This window comes from Tympanuchus pallidicinctus, unplaced genomic scaffold, assembly GCF_026119805.1.
Source record: "Tympanuchus pallidicinctus isolate F22 unplaced genomic scaffold, pur_lepc_1.0 scaffold3, whole genome shotgun sequence".
Classification (NCBI taxonomy): Eukaryota; Metazoa; Chordata; class Aves; order Galliformes; family Phasianidae; genus Tympanuchus; species Tympanuchus pallidicinctus.
In genome coordinates this window covers 56822882-56842379 of record NW_026294747.1, presented here as the reverse complement: position 1 = coordinate 56842379, position 19498 = coordinate 56822882, and the positions used below count along the sequence as shown (strand labels likewise).

The 19498-nt window shown below is 45.7% G+C and overlaps 1 protein-coding gene across 2 annotated transcripts in view; it reads left to right on the top strand.

Annotated features, from left to right (window-relative positions):
• The window catches only part of SOS2 (SOS Ras/Rho guanine nucleotide exchange factor 2), a 48979-nt gene extending 31684 nt beyond the window's left edge, over nucleotides 1-17295 (top strand). Inside the window, exons 11-23 of one of the 2 annotated variants that reach the window (XM_052696523.1) lie at nucleotides 1624-1705; nucleotides 2402-2524; nucleotides 5209-5312; nucleotides 5801-6020; nucleotides 6915-7034; nucleotides 7762-7924; nucleotides 8846-8963; nucleotides 9472-9644; nucleotides 11059-11175; nucleotides 12870-13131; nucleotides 13577-13618; nucleotides 14501-14610; nucleotides 15564-17295. In XM_052696523.1, coding sequence (XP_052552483.1) covers nucleotides 1624-1705; nucleotides 2402-2524; nucleotides 5209-5312; nucleotides 5801-6020; nucleotides 6915-7034; nucleotides 7762-7924; nucleotides 8846-8963; nucleotides 9472-9644; nucleotides 11059-11175; nucleotides 12870-13131; nucleotides 13577-13618; nucleotides 14501-14610; nucleotides 15564-16070 — 2141 coding nt within the window. In that variant the 3' untranslated portion in view covers nucleotides 16071-17295. The remainder of the gene's footprint in view (nucleotides 1-1623; nucleotides 1706-2401; nucleotides 2525-5208; nucleotides 5313-5800; nucleotides 6021-6914; nucleotides 7035-7761; nucleotides 7925-8845; nucleotides 8964-9471; nucleotides 9645-11058; nucleotides 11176-12869; nucleotides 13132-13576; nucleotides 13619-14500; nucleotides 14611-15563) is intronic. The other variant, XM_052696524.1, reaches the window with a different exon arrangement.
• The last annotated feature ends 2203 nt before the right edge of the window (nucleotides 17296-19498 follow it).

The following is a 19498-nucleotide window of genomic DNA, read 5'->3' as shown; positions in this document are numbered from 1 at the left end:
TAAGTAATACCCAAGAGTGATGTGATGTAGAAGCAGAACAGGCCGGGGCAGCACTAGGGTGCAAACTCAGCAGCATTATCACGGAATGAAGCACCATTACTTCTGGTTTGTATAGGATCCCTTAAAAGCATTGAACAGTACTTTGCGGGGAATGAAGCCTGCCTAGAAGCATCCTGCTTTGTCTTTTGTGTGTCTCTTAGAGAAATTAGTTGACTGCATGTTGATTGCTGGTGTGAGCTGCCTGCACTAAACACTGACAGGTTCAAGACTGTTTACAGACCAGCAAGAAAAAGGGAAGGCTGAACAACTGCAAACATTTCTGAGGGAGCATCTGCCCATGCGCTTCTCCAGGCCTGGTTTTCCTTTATTTCAGCCTTCAGTTGCTGCTGTGCATCTGCCACGGGTGACTGTGTGTGGAGGGAAGGATCAGGAGTGGGTAACGACCCTTCAGGATTTGTAGTGAAGTGGTTTGTTGATCAGCTTGCTTATTCACAATCTTGGGGGATCCTACAAGAGTGGAATCGAAAGAAATTAAAGGGACGTTATTGAAATCGGTGGGAGCATTTGCAATTAGTTATTTAATTAGATTTCTATTTCTTATGGCAGGTGTGTCCTTAGTCTTTTGTTACCCAATGTTTGTGTACTGTGCCACCTTCCTCAGTGTCCAGGTTGGTACTTTGGGGACGAGTTAAGATTCTGTTTATAGGGGCTGTGATCTTTTGCCCAGGCCAGTAGGTGGCCTTCAGCTGGGGAGTAAAGGAGCAACGTTTTGTTTGCAGCACCTCGGTGCCGTGGTCTGCAGAGGACTGGGTGCCTTCCTCAGCTCTCTGCTGGTTAGTTGGTTTGACAGAGCTTTGTAGCAGATGCCCGTTGACCTTGCATTCCTTATTGCAGAGGGGTGAGCTGATGGGAGTGCTGGTGCAGGTGACAGGGCAGAAACTACTTCAGATGTGATGCAGAGTGCACCTAATGCCTTTGATAAACAGGACTGTAATTGATGCATGCTTCTAAGGCATCAGCGTGCCAACTGAAACACATGCTGGGCTCAGCTAAAATGCCTGGAAAGGTAGGTTGACACTTGGCTGAGAGTTGCAGTGCCTTGTGGACAGGCACGTCTGGTGGTAACATTCCTGCCTCGCAGAGAGGAGCAGCAGGAAGGAGGTGTGGTGGCTCCTGGAGGTGCAGCGTCTGGAATTGCTGCAAGTATTTGCTTTGTAAGGTCTGTGCTTCTTGTAATGATTTCACTGCTGACTGCCCTGCAAAGGTTGCCTGTACGCTGCTGTGGCGTGGCTGGGCGAGGTGTGCAGTCCCTGCTGAGGAGATTATTTAAAGAGCAGGTAAGACAGATGTTTTGTTGGGGTGATAGAGGTGTTTTTGATGTGCAGATAGTAGGTAGTTCGACCATGTTTTCTTTGTCTTTATGAAGTCACAGTTTCCTATTCAGTGAGTGTAAGGCATTCCGTGTGCCAAGGTTGAGCACGCAGTGTTTGAGGGAGCACAGCACGTGCCATTGAATTGTTCAGCAAGGCTCAAGCAAAGAGCTGAACTTTCAGCAGTATCAGTTCTGGTGTTTTCTAAGCCACAGTGCTCAACTTGCTGTATTTCTGTATTCTGTCTTTACAGATCCCAATTTTGTACGTACCTTCCTTACCACATACCGTTCCTTTTGCAAGCCCCAGGAACTGCTGAGTTTACTGATTGAAAGGTAAGCAGCCATCGTCCTTTCTGAACATGCACAGAAGGGCTTTGGGTTCCTTTGCCATCTCCTTTTCTGCTCGGGTTCTTGGTGCTGTGTGTTGTACGTTTGGCAATAAGGAAAAACTGTGAAGGTCATCAAAAATAACTTCAAAAATGGGCATTGATCTCTTTTAATGCAAGCTTTTTCTTTTCCATTTTGTTAAATGAATACCTGAATGCCTTACCAGCTCGAGCACTCAGTGTGCCTCGGCTGCCAGCTGGTTATGTTTTGAACTGCTTCACTTAATCATAAGAGCATATTTGAGTGTGTCTCAATGCAAATAAGAACTGAAATGTTCTAGTCAGTTTGTTTGAAAGGCACAGACTTACTGTAAACAGCATGTTAATACACTGTGATAAAGCTGCTCTGCAGCTTTCTTCTAATCTTGGCTTAATCAAGCTAGCAGGTAGTTAAAAACCTTCTATCCTAGTCTAGACGTCTTGTGATGACCAGAAAACCAGCAAATTATCAGGGTGAGGGCAGGGTGTGTTAGCACAGCATAGCTGGGGAGGAGGGAATTCCAGGCGGACTGGATGCTGGATGAGTGAGTGCTTGAGTTTCGCTGCATTGAATTTCTTTAAATAAAATTGCTCTTCGTGTCCTACATAAAGGGCTTGTGTTTTATCTTAATTACCATCGGTTTTCTGGTGCTTGTATTCATAGGTTTGAAATCCCAGAGCCTGAGCCTACTGAAGCAGACAGGCTGGCAATCGAGAAAGGGGAGCAGCCCATCAGCGCAGACCTGAAGCGATTTCGCAAGGAATACGTCCAGCCAGTGCAACTCAGGTTTATTTGCTTTTAAATTTGTTCAATCCAGATTTGAGTTTGGTGATTATATTGCGTTCCTGGAGACAGTAATCTCCTTAGGAGACTGCTGTGCTGTCAAGTAGGGGCTTATCATTGTCTGTGACCAGACTAATAGCCCAAACCATGTTCTGATTAGTCATACTGGCTTCTGTTGTTGTTGTTGCAACTCTGCTTGGTTCTCTGCTGCTCACAGCTGTGATCTCTGCCACCCACAGGAACGCTGTATGGCTGCTGTGTAAAGCAACAGTGGGTGAGAGATGTACAACTGAAAGTGATTCTGACGGCGTTCTGAACAGATTCCTTGTTAATAGGCCCTGTGAAGATAGTTTCTGTCTCCGTGTTTTCAGTCCTCTGGTATTTTACTCCCTTTCCCAGCCCTATTGATGGATTTGCACAAAGGGAGACTCTTGTCTGCGCCGTGCTTTGCAACAGGCTGCAGTGAATCTTCAAGGTCTTGCTGACCAAGCTAACTTGGGCAACAATTAAGCACTTCTAGCATGAATGAGGCCAGTTATTTCCCTGATAGGAAAGAGTCAGGAGGAGACACAGATCACAACAAGTATTTGCTAGAACAGCTTTTATTCATTACACTGTTATTAGTGGCATCAAGCTGTTATTATGAATGGCAGATAACCAGAGGCCCGGTGCCCTCATCTTTTCCCTCCTTGCACAGTCATTCATAGTTAACCTGCTTGGAGCAATTTACACTTAAGTGGAGGGTTATGACATGCCAGTTCCTTCAGTATAGGTGTTTAGAAAGTCACTTAGTGCTTTTTTTCATCACATACCCGTGTACAAATATTCCAAACAAAACACCCAAGCATGTATGTATGTAATCCAGCAGTTCTTGTTGATAAGAGTCAGCACCTTCTTGGAAGTGACCCAAGTAATACAATCCCAGTGTAACCTTGATAGTTGTGTGTGCTCTTGTCCTTGTACAGATTTGGCAGGTTCTTAGTGTTCTGAGTTTATCTGTCTCTGTGGGTTCAGCAAGGCCACTAGTCTCCAGAGCTATCAGTTCCTGGAAGGTCTTCACATGCTCCCTCTCAGCACGTATTTTTCCTTGCTATTTTCTGTTTGCTGTTTCTGCAGACATCCATGTAAGGTGCCTATAGAGCCCCTCCCAAGAAACCTGCACTGAATGGCTTTTTGTAACCTAACTGGAGGAAGAGTTTAAATATAGTTATGCTGCTTTTGATGCCATTTTCATAACCTAAGTCTAACTGCTAGTTAGACTTGAGGTTAGCTGGGGATCTCCTCAGTGCTCCTTTCCTTGTTACAAATACATCTTACAGCAGGACAAGGGGAAATGGTTTGAAGCTGAGGGAGGGCAGATGGAGGTTGGATGTCAGGGGGAAGTTGTGTGCTGTGAGAGTGGTGAGGTGCTGGAACAGCTGCCCAGAGAGGCTGTGATGCCCCGTCCATCCCTGGAGGTGTTGAAGGCCAGGTTGGATGGGGCCCTGGGCAGCCTGGGCTGCTGTGAAATGGGGAGGTTGGTGGCCCTGCCTGTGGCGGGGGGTTGGAGCTTTGTGATCCTTGAGGTCCCTTCCAACCCAGGCCGTTCTGTGATCTTCCTACAGCACTGTTGACTGCTGTAGCTGAACAAGGAGCAGTGATAAGCAGTGAAATGGAACCTCTAGAAAGGCTTGAGGCAGCTCGTAACTATGTTCCTTGCTATTCATTTCCAAAATCAATCCAGTGCTTTTGCCTAACGTATGATGTTTAAGCTCTTTAAACCTGTGCCTAATTTTGACATATCCAGGATGTTAGGTTTCTGGTCTCTTTCCTCATTTGAGAGATTAGGATACCCATTGTTGTGACAGCTATGCTTTGCTGTCTAATTCCTGCTGTGGTTGGTGAGCAGTGTCCTTATTACTGCCTGCCTGATGAAAGATGTGCTTTAAGGTGGCTAATTAACACTCACACTTCTGTGGTTCATAGTTAATCTTTGAATTGAGGAGATCTTACAGTAGCTTGGAACTCTTAGTTCTCTTACAGTTCCAAAGAAGTGTCTGAATTTGAGCTGTTAGTTTGATATACACTTTGTAAATACCAGTTTTGTTAATAGCATTGACCTCTACTTCAGAGCAGTCTGAGATGTGGGAAGGCAGCGGAGGACATGAAGATGCTCATTCCTTCCCCATCTTGAGTGCTTATTCCACTTCTTGTGGGTAATGCTGCAGCCATGCTGTGCAGTGCACAGGCATGGAAATGTTAATGGCGTTGACCAGATGAAATACGTGTGAGGTCACCAGGGAGAGAAGGCACTGAGCTGGAAGTGCAGTCAGCAGAACCAGGCAGCTTGTCCTGCTTTTTCAGGATTTCTACCATGACAGCTCCAAAACTGATGGAACAAGATCCTGCAGTGCTGCTACTGGGAGCTTGTTTCAAACTGTAACTCCTTTGATGGTAGCAGCTGTCATGAATTTCCAGCAGTAGAGCAGCATGCTTGCAACAACTTAAAAGATGAAATTATGTGTAGGAATAAAATTTGTTTCTAATGAAACAGTTGATCCAAATTGGGTTTTTTAGTGTCCCTATCAGTTTTGATAGTTTATGGTTGCATGAATCTGTAACTCAGCTTTCTTACAGTCCTTTTGTTTTGCATGGAATGAGCTTCGAGTCCTTAAAACCATAATATTTTTTTCTCTCTCCTTCCTCAGAATATTAAATGTTTTTCGTCACTGGGTGGAACACCATTTTTATGACTTTGAAAGAGACCTGGAGTTACTGGAGAGATTGGAGACGTTTATTTCAAGTGTAAGAGGTGTGTGAATTGCTTGTCCTTTCTTCCACGTTTTGATACAGCCTGCTGGTCTACTCCTGTTGGATTTTAGGCATGAAAATATCTGTACACACGCTAGTAATTTTAGTGTCTTTAATTGAACTGTTAATGTGACTTTCTTTTACATGAGCAGTCTTTGGTTTGGATTCTAAATAGCTACTGAAAAGTATTTCAAGCCCTGTTGTATTGTTTAACCTCACTGTGTTTACTTCTGGACAGTAATGTTCATCCTTGCCTGACTGTCAACTTCCTTCTCTCCATCCCATATTTGTTGAGAGTTCCTTCTCTGTTGGTTAATTTCTCTAGAAGTGTCAGTAGGTGCATTTATACACAACTGGGCACCTACAAACCTAACTGATCTGCCTGCAGAAATGCAGTATTTTGAGTGCATTTATTACTGAGTTTCATTAAACTACCAGAAGTCAATTAAGATGGTACTGAAAATGTTTCTCGTGGTTTCTGTTGCGTAGGAAAATCCATGAAGAAGTGGGTGGAATCGATTGCTAAAATCATCAGGAGAAAGAAAGCACAGGCAAATGGGATCAGTCACAACATCACCTTTGAGAGTCCCCCTCCCCCCATCGAGTGGCACATCTGGCGCGTGGGGCACAGCGAGATGCTGGACCTCATGACTCTGCATCCCATCGAAATCGCCCGGCAGCTGACGCTGCTCGAGTCTGACCTGTACAGGTGGGGCTGACTGAGAGCACGTCTCTGTCAGCATGTTTCACCCCCTGAAAATGCTTAGAATCAGTCCGAAATGCATCCCCCTCACTTACAGGGTTTATGGAAGAAAAACGCACGAGTAAAAATACATTCTGTATTTCTCTACCAGACTTCTGACAGCGTAACTCAATCAGTACAGTAAATGAAGAAGCTGAAGTATCAGGAGTAGATAATGTGAACTTGCTGCCTCCTTGCCAGAAGTGAACTCTGGTACATGAATAAGAAACACTTTTTGCATTGTCAAAAGATAACACCTGATTGCATCTTCCCCTTTTCTTTCAGTTGCATGGCAAAGGCACAGCTGTTGCCATACAGCTGCAGCACTGCTACAGCAGGCTCCTCTAATCTAAGAGTCTTTTAGTCTGGTGCCACGCTCTGCTGTTTCCTTGCTTTGCTGTTACTATAATAAATAAAGCCTTGATGAGAGAACTCAGCTTTGCAGGATAGAAGTTCTTTGTGGTCTTACAGAACTCAAAGGTGAAGCTCCCTTAACGTTTCAGTGACAGCAGATTTCCTATTGAAATGGGCCACTTTTCCCCACTCTGCAAAGTCCTGTAGCTTCCTATTTAAAAAATATTGTAACTGTCTTTAGGGTGCTTCCTTCTGCTTCCAGGAGATGAAACTTACTCTGTTGTACTTTTCTTAGGTAGAAATGCTTATTCAAAAATGCCAATCTCAGTTATGATAGGAATGGATTTTCTTCTTTCCAGACGTCCTCATTGAGAAGTTCCTTAAAATAACTGTTATGGAATCACGTTTGGGAAATACCAATTTCTGATTAAGAGAAGAAATAATCTTGTAATGCTAACACAGAATGTACATTATTGCTTGTATTTGAGCACTCCTTTATCATAACAGGGCAGTGCAGCCTTCTGAACTCGTCGGTAGCGTTTGGACTAAAGAAGATAAGGAAATTAACTCCCCAAATCTATTGAAAATGATTCGCCATACTACAAACCTTACTCTGTGGTTTGAAAAGTAAGTACAGAGGTGATGATGTCAGTGTGGTGGCGTGAACTCCATCTGAAATTGAGAAACCTTCTTTTCTGATGTGAACTGTGCTGCCTCGAATCTTGAGATGGCAGCAGAGTACCACAGTAGGTTTGGGTTTTGGGTCAGGAGTACGTGCCATGTCAGCCCCAGAGACTCACTGCTCCCTGGAGCAGGTGATGTTTCTCCAGTAATGTCTGCTTAGTCAACACGTGCCCTGTCTATATTACTTACAGTACATCAGCAAGCACTGAGGGCAGTGCTGGACTCAGCACCACTTCTGTACATCACTGCTGAGAGCACTGTTGTGTCTGTTGCTTCACCTTCATCTTTCTCCCTCCTCACATCAGATCCTTCTTAGGACGTGGCCATGTCACAGCAGGAGGATGTAGCACTCTGTGTGTGCACACCTAACCCTGTGAATTTAATACACCATTGTAGATTCTGCAGGTTGAGTGAGTCACCCTGTTTACCCTGGATCTTGCTGCAGTTTTGCTCTGTTTTTATAGTATGAGCCAAAGTCTTTCTTGGCGTTTCAACCTGAGCATATACAAGATGTGATTACATAAATTAGTGCTTGAGATCCTTGAGAGGGTGCCAAAATGTGCCTGCTGGATGTACTACAGAGTTCTGACATGGAATCCTTCAGTGAAGTAGCTAGCAGAATGTCAGGCTGTATTTATTGGTGTTTCTCAAGTGACTTCTTTCGATCTAGGTGCATAGTGGAAACTGAGAACTTTGAAGAGCGAGTGGCTGTGCTGAGCAGGATTATAGAAATCCTGCAAGTGTTTCAAGATCTGAACAATTTCAATGGTGTTTTGGAGATAGTCAGTGCAATGAACTCTGTGTCGGTGTACAGGCTGGATCACACATTCGAGGTAAGTTCTGGGATCCAGGAGTGCACCAGACAGACTTCCTAAGTGAAATCCAAATCACTGTTGCTTTCTTAGAAGACAGTAAGTTACAAGACTAAGAGCTAGGAGAAGTATGAGATGGGCTGGATGTCTCAAAGGATTTGTAAGGGGAAATGGAGCTTTTCAGCAGCTGTCGTCTTGTGCTCAGCTCAAAAAGGGGAAGCACCATGGCCTTGATTGTTTATTAACTTGTCTGAAATAAAGCTGATGCTTCAGGCTGCTGTTTTATGAGTCTGAAAGAGGAGGAATCCCAAGGCTGAGAACCGTGACCTTGAGCACTTGAACTGCAGCACCTGGTGCCTGTGCAAGGATAGAAGGGCAGGGAGAAGGAAGCTGTCACTCAGCTCAGTTATCTCAAACACCTCTTGGATGAGAGTCTAAGACAACTCTGATTGTCAGAGGCAGAAAGAAACGATTGCTGGATGGTTTATATGAACAGCAGAAAGCGACTGCTGCACTGACAGTGACTCCTTATTGCACTTGACAAGAAAAAGGAATGCCCTGGATTTGGCAGCAAAGCTTCCATTGACTAAAATAGAAAAAGAAGCATTAATGCGATGTTTTGAGTTTCGTAACTATTTGAAAGGCCACACAGAGCCTGGAAATTCGATTCAAAATCAAATGTTTGGTTGTTATTGCATTAAAGGACTGGGGTTATGCTTCTAAATCGATGGACAAAATTGATGGTCTGTGTTAGCAGTAGCCTCAAAAGTCCCATGACTGGGGTTATGGACTGATGATGCCATGGTTCAGAACAAACCATTGACACAAGAGATGCTTTCAGATATGAATTTGAGTTTCTAAGTTTTGTTAAGAGAGCTACATCATGACTTTGGTTCTTTCCTGACCTCATAGCTGCTTTGTTTTTTCTCTTTGACAACTAAGGCACTACAGGAAAGGAAAAAGAGAGTTTTGGATGAGGCAGTAGAACTAAGTCAAGATCACTTCAAAAAATACCTAGCTAAACTCAAGTCAATCAATCCACCCTGCGTGCCTTTCTTTGGTAAGTAACACCAGAACAGGCTCAATGTACTGCCTGCCTTAAACTGGGTTTGATACAGATGTGTTAGCTTTTCCCCAAGTTAAAGGTTGTGTTCTGCTCTAAAAATCCTTTAATACAGCAAAATCCTAGTTTGACTTGATAGATCTGTAATACTCTTAGGCTTAGTGCCTTTGTGTAGAAGTTAATTTAGTGATACAGATTACTGGTGCTGTTGGTATGGCTGTTACTTCATTTTAATACTGCTTCTGCACTGGTGATGTGACCTGAATGTTTCATCTCCATAACACGAGATCCTGAATTCAGGAAAAGCATCCTATTTAAATAATACCTTGTTCCTATGTAAAAGGCAAACTTAATTCATTCCTGACAGCTAGTAAACTGTTGGAGTATTAAAGGGAATGATCTGCTTATGCTCAGGTTCTATTTTTTCATCTTCCATTCGTTGTAAAGAATGAAATCAGCTGTTTGAATGCAAATGAACTTTCAAAACCGTCTCTCCTTTTCTCAGGAATATACCTAACAAATATTTTGAAGACAGAAGAAGGGAATCCTGACTTCCTTAAGAGACAAGGGAAAGAATTAATAAATTTCAGTAAGAGGAGAAAAGTGGCTGAAATTACAGGAGAAATTCAGCAGTATCAAAACCAGCCTTACTGTTTACGGGTAGAGCCAGAAATTCGGGTAATCAAAACTTAAACATTTTGTTTGGGGAATAAGAGAAGGAAAGGAATGTGCACAACAGAAAATGGTCAGCTGCTCTTCTGGTACCAGACCTGATCTTGGGTCAGCAGTGACCATAGGGGGAGGGAGGGAGGGAATGGTGGCTGGTTGGAAGCAGCACGTGGCAGAAGTACCACAGCAGAAGCCCAACCAGAGCTATGGGGTCTGCTTATTTGGGTTCCATGTTCTGGGTCTTGTTCATCTCCTTCTTGTTCTGCAGCCCGGTAGTGGTGAGATTTCTGAGCAATAAAGCAGTGAATGAGATACAGTGACTAAGCAGCAGAAGAAAAATTGCTTCCCTCTAATCTATAATGCTGTGTATGTGCCTGGGGCACTGAGCCCTTCAGGGGTTCTGCAGTGAACCTGCTGACCTGTGGAGGGGCAGAGACATGAATGAGCAGCCTCATTCAGTGAGGGAAGGTAGGAAATGCAGGGGTGTACCAGAGTCAGCCAGCATTGCCTGCAGAAACGAGGAAGGATGCTGGAGAGATTACTTATGAGACAGAGACCTCATGTATCCTGGGTATTTGAAGGAATTTAAGGGAAGACGATGGAACAAGAAGGCAGGTGTTTGTCTACAGAGGTAATAACGATTTGAAAGAACAGCTTTATGTACCAGCAGTTCTTCCTGAGTGCACAGCTAATGGTAACCTTTCCAGTAAACAATCCTGTGGGTAGCTCTCTTGGTTTGTGAACAGCATCAGTCAGGAAGCAACAAAAAGCTTGGTTACTTTGCCTGAAGAATTACACGGGCAATAACACTGTTGTTTAAAAAGCTACTTGCATCCTGTGTTGAATCATTGTAGACATTTCTGGGAAGGATTTTGGAGATGCCAGCGTTCTTAAACCAAGAAGCAAAGTACACCTGAGGCATGGCAGCATTTGTGCCAGAGTTGCCCCTCACTCCCAGGGACTCGGCTGCATCGGCTGCAGGGCGCTGGGTGCTGCACTGTGCCCTCGGTGCTGTGCTCTGCCTCTGACTTTCTGCTTTTGTCCTTTGTGCCTTCCTGGCCTTTGGAATTAACTGATGACATCTGAAATACCCCTTAAAAACATGCCTGGCGTAGCGTTTGCTTTCGGTGCCGTGTGATCTGCGTTCTGCTCCTTCCCAGATGTGTGCTGTTAGGTGAAGGGAAGCACGCAGCGTATGCTGTAGCAGTGCTGGGCTGGACATGGTCAAGCAGTAACAAGATATTGGCAAACAGCTTACAAAAAACCTCATTTCACAATTCCATTGCCTGCTTATTGAAATCAGGGCCTTCATTCGCACTGGGACGCTTACCAGGAGTTGTGTAGTGAAGAGCTAGGTTTGTATTTCACTCAAATCCTCTCTGTTTATTTTAAAGAAAATATTATTGATGCTTGTTTCGTTTAGAAATTCTTTGAAAATCTCAATCCTATGGGGAAGATACCTGAAAAAGAGTTTACAGATTATCTGTTCAACAAGTCGTTAGAAATTGAACCTCGAAACTGCAAGCAACCTCCTAGATTTGTAAGTCTTGTGCTGTACATTGCATAGCTGAAATTCACCAGGCTCTGTGAGAAAAGAGAGCTTTTACAACCCATAAATACTGATATAAGCCATATCAGTTCCTTCTGGAATTCTGTGGTGGATAATGAGGTGGATCTCCAGCAAAATTTGAGTGTTCTTCTAAATCTGGGTGTTTCTTGTTACTAAAAGATGCTGCTTTTAGCTTATCTCAGAGCAAACGTTTCTTTTTCCCCCAATCTAATGATACCACTTTACACCTGAGTATCTTACCTTCCAGTCATGTGATGGAATGCACAATAACATTTCTCAGTAACCTCATAAAACGTTAATTTCAATTGTTTGTTGGTTTTATATATATTTTTTTCCTTAGTTAAAACTCAATTGCTGTTTTTCATTTGCCTTGATTTTTACACATTGCACTTTGCACACTTGAGTTGCTGGAGTCTTCTATCATTTCTGAGAGCACTATCAATCACTGTAGCAATCTCCTGCTAGGGGAGTGACTAAAGTGATATTGTAAATATGGCAAGAAACCACAGAAATTACTGTTGCAAAAATGCTGCCTACAGTAATTTCTCTTTTTCTTGTTTCTTGTGGCTTTTTTTTTTCTCCTTAAAGTAGATATCCGTGCTGCTGTCTCACTTATCTGACCATGAATTCTTTACAGTTCATGTTTTCCAAACCAGACGTTGTTATGGGAATTTCAGGGAGGCCCAGTTCTGGGTGCAGTAATCCTGCACAGGAGCACAGTGCTCATCCAGCTCCAAGCCCTGCTGTGTGCAGGTCGCCAACCAGCAGCCCAGGCTGCCCAGAGCCACATCCAGCCTGGCCTTGAATGCCTGCAGGGATGGGGCATCCACAGCCTCCTTGGGCAACCTGTGCCAGTGCCTCACCACCCTCTGGCTCCAAAACTTCCTCCTCATATCCAACCCAAACCTCCCCTGTCTCACTTTAAAACCATTCCCCTTGTCCCATCACCATCCACCCTCACACACAGCCGTTCCCCTCCTGTTTATCCGCTCCCTTCAAGCACTGAAGGCCACCATGAGGTCTCCCCACAGCCTTCTCCAAGCTGAACAAGCCCAGCTCCCTCAACCTTTCCTCATAGGAGAGCTGCTCCAGCCCTCTGACCATCAAATGGGAGTGGAGCTGTATGTACCACCATAAGGTGGGAACGTGGTTCATCTTCAGAGGATCAGCTTTGTGTTACACCTGAGTCTCATGAGCTGGGTTCACTCACACCAGCCACGTGTGTAAGAATGTCAGGCTGACTCGGCTGAGTGCCCACACAGCATGTGTCACAGCATGCAGCTGTGCTGTAAGCTGACAGCACATCCATGGGGCTGTTCTTTGAAGCTCTCTTGCAAGTTGCTGAGATGCTTGACGTGACCCTCCCAAGACTGACTCTCTTCCCTGCGTTTTGTCCTGATTGATGAGCATGTAAAACTCGAATTCTCATTCTTCCCAGATGTGAAAAGATGTAATAAGCTGGGAAAGAAAAGAATTTTTTCAGCTCCATCCATACCTTTTCAGTAAACTCCTCTTATCTAGGTAATGACAGTCGGTACCTGGAGACAGCTGTACAAAGGCTGTTTGAGGTGTATGTGATGAGTGCCTCTTAGAATCGCTCATGGGGACTTTGGCAATGTTACAACCTGAAAAGCCAGCAGTTCTAACAGCTTTCTTTTCTCCAGCCTAGGAAAACAACGTACCCACTGAAGTCTCCTGGGATAAGGCCCAATGCTGGCAGGCACGGCTCCACCTCTGGCACCTTGAGAAGTCACCCACTGCCACTTGAAAAGGAGCCGAGTAAGATAAGTTTCAGTCGAATCACTGAGGCGGAGCACGAGTCAGCAGTGTCTGCACCAACCTCTCCCAACACACCTTCCACTCCCCCAGTGTCTGCTTCGTCGGAGTTCAGCGTATTTTTAGACATTGACCTCAACAGTTCTTATGGTAAATGTGCAATAGATCCTAATAATTGTTGTTGCTGTGCTGCGGGGTTCCAAAATGTATTGGTGTATCACAGCAAAATGTGGTCGTGAGCTCTGAAGTTCTTGCATTGGTGTCGCACGTCCTGCAGCTTGGAAATGCCTGCTGCAAGCAATTAATTAACAAGTGATATTTCTGGTCCTTTAGCCTGCCAGAGCTGAGGCAGTCTGTTTTGGGAAATGTCCCTGTGTGGCACTGCATGCAGGGACTGCATCAGTGCAGCATCTGCACAGAGAGACTTGGTGCTTAAAGTCTGTACTTCAGGAATGTTTTTCATTGAAAACTTAATTAGCATTAGCAGTAGATAAAACTTAGAGAATTTGGTTATCTTTGAGGTCATTGCAAGCATGCTTTATGTGCTGTCTGCAGCTGTTGTCTGGAAAGTCTGTAATCCGTTTCTCATTAACAGGTAGCAACAGCATCTTCGCTCCCGTCAGTTTGCCTCAGTCAAGTAAGTGCTGTAACTCCATTTAAAACATTTTGTTTAACTCTGCTTTTCCTGCTTCAGGAGAGCTGGATGGTAATTAATCAGTCTCAGAAATCTGGGGTGAAGATACGGGTTGTGTCCATTAAATAGAGTTCTGAAAGGGTTTTGTACAGGCTTTCGACCGGCTGTCCAGTAAAGCGGTCTGTGAAGTCGAAGATCTGTCTGATCTGTTTATTTTCCCCAGGCCTCTAATATGACACTGCTTTTCTTTTGAGTGTCCTTGATGATTACTGCATAATGGTAAAAATGAAGCAGCCTGATAGTTTAGCATTGCCACTCAGTGAAAATAATTGCTCTGCTGCTAAGGACTGAAGAAAAGGCCTGTACTCATCTGTGTTTGAGCTTCTCCTTGCTCCCTTATTGCACAGACGTAGATACTTTTTCATGACGAGTGTTCAAACTGGGCACGGTGTCCCAATGTGTTGGTACAGAATTGTGTGCACTTCTGAGACAAAAAGCAAAGGAGTGATGAAACTCACAGGCAGGTTGGGGGATGGTTTTTGTTTTTTAACTTGGAGCATTTTGATAAACAGGCACATTCTGCAACGAGGAACACATTGCAGAGAAAGTTGACCAAGCGTTGACTTCATTCTCTTCATTTTTGTATCTTTTAGCATTAACTGTTAACTGCAGGTGCTTATCTTTGATATCAGAAATGGGAGACCACTTTGTGAGCAGTGTATCTGATTAAAGAACCAAGTGAGAGTTTCATGCTACTTGAGTTAATGGTTCATGTTGCTGCTGAGCACAAAGATCTGCTTGTTTGAGTTGCATCTGGGCTGGTTTAATATTCTTGAGTATGTTCCTGTTACACAAGCACTAAAATACCAGCTTTTCTCTCTCCAGAGACTTTCTTCAGCTCATGGGGTAGCTTTCCTAAGCTAAGTGATGAGCCTCAAAACCCTCCTCCGCTTCCTCCTCGAAAAAAGATGGATCAGGATGTTTCTAATGCCAAGGTATCGTCCTGTATTGAGTAGCTTTGACAACAAAGCACTGAACATCTCGTCAGGCAAGACTCTGTTGGTCTTTTAGAGTTTGGCACCTTTCAAAAGCAGTGCTCCAGTTATTCTTTTTGAAGTTTCAAGTTCCTGGTGTTCAAATGCAGCTAGCTGCTTCAGGAACATGCCAGTTGTAATCAGATCCAAGATATGGCTGGGCTGTTATCACATATTTAACAGCACCAATAGCAGACATCAAGAAAATTCCATCCCTTTCAGAAAATCATACTGAGAATCACAGCAGAGCTGGATGGGAAGGGACCCTGAACTGCCCTCTCACCCCCCCCCCCACACACACAGCCCCCCAGCTCGGGCTGCCCAGAGCCCATCCACAGCTTCAGGCATCTCAGGGATGGGGCACCCACAGCTCTGTTGCAGTGCCAGGGCCTCACAGCCCTCTGGGTGAAGACTTTCCCCATAACACCTAACCCAAATTTCTCCTCTTGTAGTCTAAAGCCATTCCCCCTTGTGCTATCGCTATCTGCCCATGTAAAAAGTCACTCCCCCTCCTGTTTGTACGCTCCCTTGAAGTGCTGGAAGATCAAAATGAAGTCTGCCTGGAGCATTCTCCAGAAGTAGTCTTTACCTGCAAATCTATGTTTCTTAGAATTGTTGAGTCGTAGAATGGCCTGGGTTGCACAGGAGCACAGTGCTCATCCAGCTCCAAGCCCTGCTGTGTGCAGGTCGCCAACCAGCAGCCCAGGTTGCCCAGAGCCACATCCAGCCTGGCCTTGAATGCCTGCAGGGATGGGGCATCCACAGCCTCCTTGGGCAACCTGTGCCAGTGCCTCACCACCCTCTGGCTGAAAAACTTCCTCCTCACATCCAACCCAAACCTCCCCTGTCTCACTTTAAAACCTTCCCCTCGTCCTATCAGCCGTTACAGTGTCTCTTTCTCTGTAACACTGCAGGGAAGCCTGAAATCAGACGATGATCCTCCAGCGATTCCACCTCGGCAGCCGCCGCCTCCAAAGCTGCAGCCTCGTGCTCCTGCTTACAGCCCCTTTGAGCAGCCTCTGCACAGCCCTCCTCCTCCTCCCCCTCGGGATCCTCTCCCCGACACTCCACCTCCGGTTCCTCACCGACCTCCCGAACACTTTATCAACTGCCCTCTAAACCTGCAGCCGCCGCCGTTGGGCCGCATGCACAGAGATCCCGACTGGTTCCGGGATGCCGGCCCGGGCCCCAGCTCTCCTGGCACTCCTCCCAGCACTCCCTCTCCACGGCTGCTGCGTCGCTGCTGCGCGATGGGCGCCGCTCACAACAGCCCCGGCCACCCGCCTGCGCCCCCCGTCCCACCCAGGCAGAACTCGAGCCCTCAGCTCCCGAAGCTGCCGCCAAAGACTTACAAAAGGGAGCTCTCCCACCCCCCTTTGCACAGACTGTCTTTGCTGGAAAATGCAGAAGCTCCTCAATGACCTTAGCCGTGGTAGTCATTGACACTGGAATAGTCTTTGTAAAGTCCCTTTTTTTATTTATTCAGAAAGGCAGTGTATTTTAGTACTTTCGCAGATTGTGCTCTTAAAGTGCTGCTGATCAAACAAACAAAAAATAGCTTAAATTGGGGACAAAACCCAACAAAACTACACAGTCTGGCCTGCGTCTGTTGGACAGCGTTGCCCTCAGGTGAGCAGCAGCATTGCCTTCTTTCACACCCTCAGTGCCGACAGTTATGCCAGTATACAAAGATACCTTTTGCACTGTAAACGACACTAATTGAGCTGAAACTGACATCATTTGATTGCACTGAGCCAAAAAAAAAGAAAAAGGTGCGTCTGTGGAATCTTCTGATTTGAGCACTAATGGCCTTGTTTTTGTTCTTTTTTGGAAAGAACCATGGGATGGTTGCACGAGGTGAGGATACACACAGTGTTACTGATCTCAGCCTCCGGCCACCTGCCTTCTAACTTTGGGCTCGGAGGTTTGTGAGTGACAGCTGCTGTTCCCCAATGTTGTAATGTGTGTTGATTTGCTGCTGAAGACAAAGAGAAATGGAGTGAAATCTCACAGGTGATACCAAAATATCCAGTTGGTGTTGACTGATGAACAAGGACTGCCTGTCTCCCATACTGGAAAGCACCCCTCTACGTACTTAGCATGCATCTTGTTCAGATGTGCCTTTTTGTTTCGGTAGGTGAAGATGTCTTAAGCTAAAGAGTTGTTCTGCTCTTCTGGAGAACAAAGCTATACGCCGTGTATGTACAACTGTTCATATTGTATATTTACAGTAGTGCTGATAACCTGTACAAAAGGAAGTGAAACGAGGCCTAGGACGGCCTGCTGCTCGCCATCTTATGCGGCCAGAAGGATTCCTCTGGCTTAGGAACAGTCTTGCCTTCCAAACCTAATAACTTCCTTCAGATTTCACCTAACTTAATCATGAATCCATTTTGGAAATTGGTAGCATTTAAACCAGCAAACATTTAAAGCTTTATTAAACTTTTTAAACTGACAACTGAATGGAACTTTTCTTTACCAGTCGGACTACTGGTGTGAGAGCGAGTCTGTTTTACCGGCAGTAGTGTAGCAGCATTTATACAGTGGCCAGAAGCCACATTTTATTTACTGGTCTGTGGCCTTTTACTGTGCTTTGTATCAGAGTTCTTAACAAGATTAATAAATCACCCCAGTCTTAATTTTCAAGAGTCCGAGCGGTGCGTGTTCCTTCTGAGGATGTGGTTGGGACTCAGCGAGTTGCTGGTGATGCAGAACGCCCTGATTTCCTGCACTGCTCTTTCAGATTTTATCGTCTTTTGGGAAGGTGCATCTTGCAGTTTCTCTCTCTTGGACTCTGCTCTGCCTGTGCCTTCTGTGCTGCAGGGAGGGCTTGATCTCAAGGAGGAGTCACTGGTGGTGCGTGCAGGAAATGGATGATGCTTTGGTTCCTGTTGTTATAGAATGCAGATCCAACCTCTTCTGTAGTGTGAGTTTGGGCTGAAGCACAGCTGTCCGGTGGTGCAGCTCTGCCCAGTGCAGTGCTCCCCTGCTGAGCACAGCAGTGGCAGCTGTTGGCTTTTGCAGTTCTGGAGATCTGCCCAGTGAGCTGACCAGGGAGAATGTGCTCATTTATTTGTGTTAACTCTCTGCAGCCCTCACCAGCATCTACTGTGAAGAGATGAGTAATGTCCTTCTCAAACCTCAACACTGTTTGTTGCTGGGGGTCTGGGGACTCTTTCAAACTTCAGGCTACATAAACGTCAGCTTTTTATACCTTCCATACAAGTGCTTAGACCAGGTGCACCTTCAATATCTCACAGAATCACAGAACTGTAGGGGTTGGAAGGGACCTCCAGAGATCATCGAGTCCAACCCCCTGCCAAAGCAGGTTCCCTATAGCAGGTCGCACAGGTCGGCATCCAGGCAGGTCTTGAACATCTCCAGAGAAGAAGGAAGAAGAAGAAGAAGGAGATCTCATATTAAAATGCAGCATAGCTTTATCTTTTGGCCCTGACTCAGCAAAGTCCTTCCCATATTGTCTTAAGCTGAGCCTCTGCTGATTAGCAATGGCTTCTGTGCATATCAAAGTACTTCCCTCCATTGGAAGGGACCCCCAAAGCCCATCCTGACCTTGCTGGGGCTCACCAAAAGCTAAAGCACGTTATGGAGGATGTTGTGCAGGATACGCCGTCCAGAACCTTTGTGAAGGTCTGGTTTTGGGTGGAATTCAAGGACGTTTGAACCTGTGGAAGCAGCAGAATACATTCACTGGCTTTGGGCAGCAGTTCTAAATCCCACACTTAGAGCTAACAGAAACAGGCGACTTCCAGTGGGGCCCTGAGTGGTTTCACTGGGAAGCTCAGTGATGCAGCTGAAAGAGGGCTTGAGTGCAGGTCGCTGTTGTCCACGAGAGGCAGATGGGGGGGAGGTGGGCATTCCCACCACAGCTTCTTTCTGCTGTCCTGGGGAGCAGTGCAGCTGGCACAGGTTCCTGGTGGGCCCTAGGGGACAAAGGAGCCTGCGAGTCTTGTTTGCCAGCAGCAGGTCCCAGTAAGTGCGGTGTTCGCAGCTTGGGCTTAGCAGGCCGTGCACACGCGTGAATTGGCTCCAGCAGGGTGGGAGGAGAGCACCAAGCTCATCCATCACCTGATGAGCAGGAGTCACAAGGTGGGAGCGCGGCCTGAGGTATCGGCCTGTGCTGGAACGTGGCAGCAAAGCAGCGTTCTCAGCTGCATTTCCCATGCATGAAATCCTGCTCGTACCTTCACAGCGCCAGTGCTGGAGCTCACTGGAAGCATATAAATCACAGCGCGGTGCAAAAAAAGCCTTGCTTATGGCTCGCTTACCGCACAATTAAACCTTCTTCCAAGCATAACAGGAGCTGGAAAATGCCAAAAGGAAGGAACGTTCCGAGGCAGGGCAGCAGCAATGCCAGCAGCCCAGGAGCACGGCGGGTACAGAAACACACGTTCCCAAAGCGACTGCTGTGCTGTGGAAGTAGCCAAGGGCAGGCAGATTCCCACCAGTGCGGTTCACCGGAATGCCAAGATAGAGAAGCAAACTGGCATTTCAGCTGCTTTATAATTAGAGGGGTGGATAAAAAGAGCAAAAAAACGCTAGAGGAAGAATGTGAAATTGCTGGGTTTGGAGTTGGTTTGTGTGGGAAAAGGCAGCTCCGTCAGAACAGAGCAGATAAACAGATGGGATGTGAGAGCTCTGAAGGGTAAATGAAATGTCTTGCTGGGTGCTTCAGGGACCAAGTTCCAGCAGTTCCTCCTGTTCTGGAGCCTGAATGGTTTCTTCTGGCACTGTGACTTGGCTGCAGCACATCAAAAAGAATGATGGGGGGGGAGGGAACAATTTTATTAATTCCTTTTTTCAAGTATTTTAAAAAGATATGGAGGTCTGA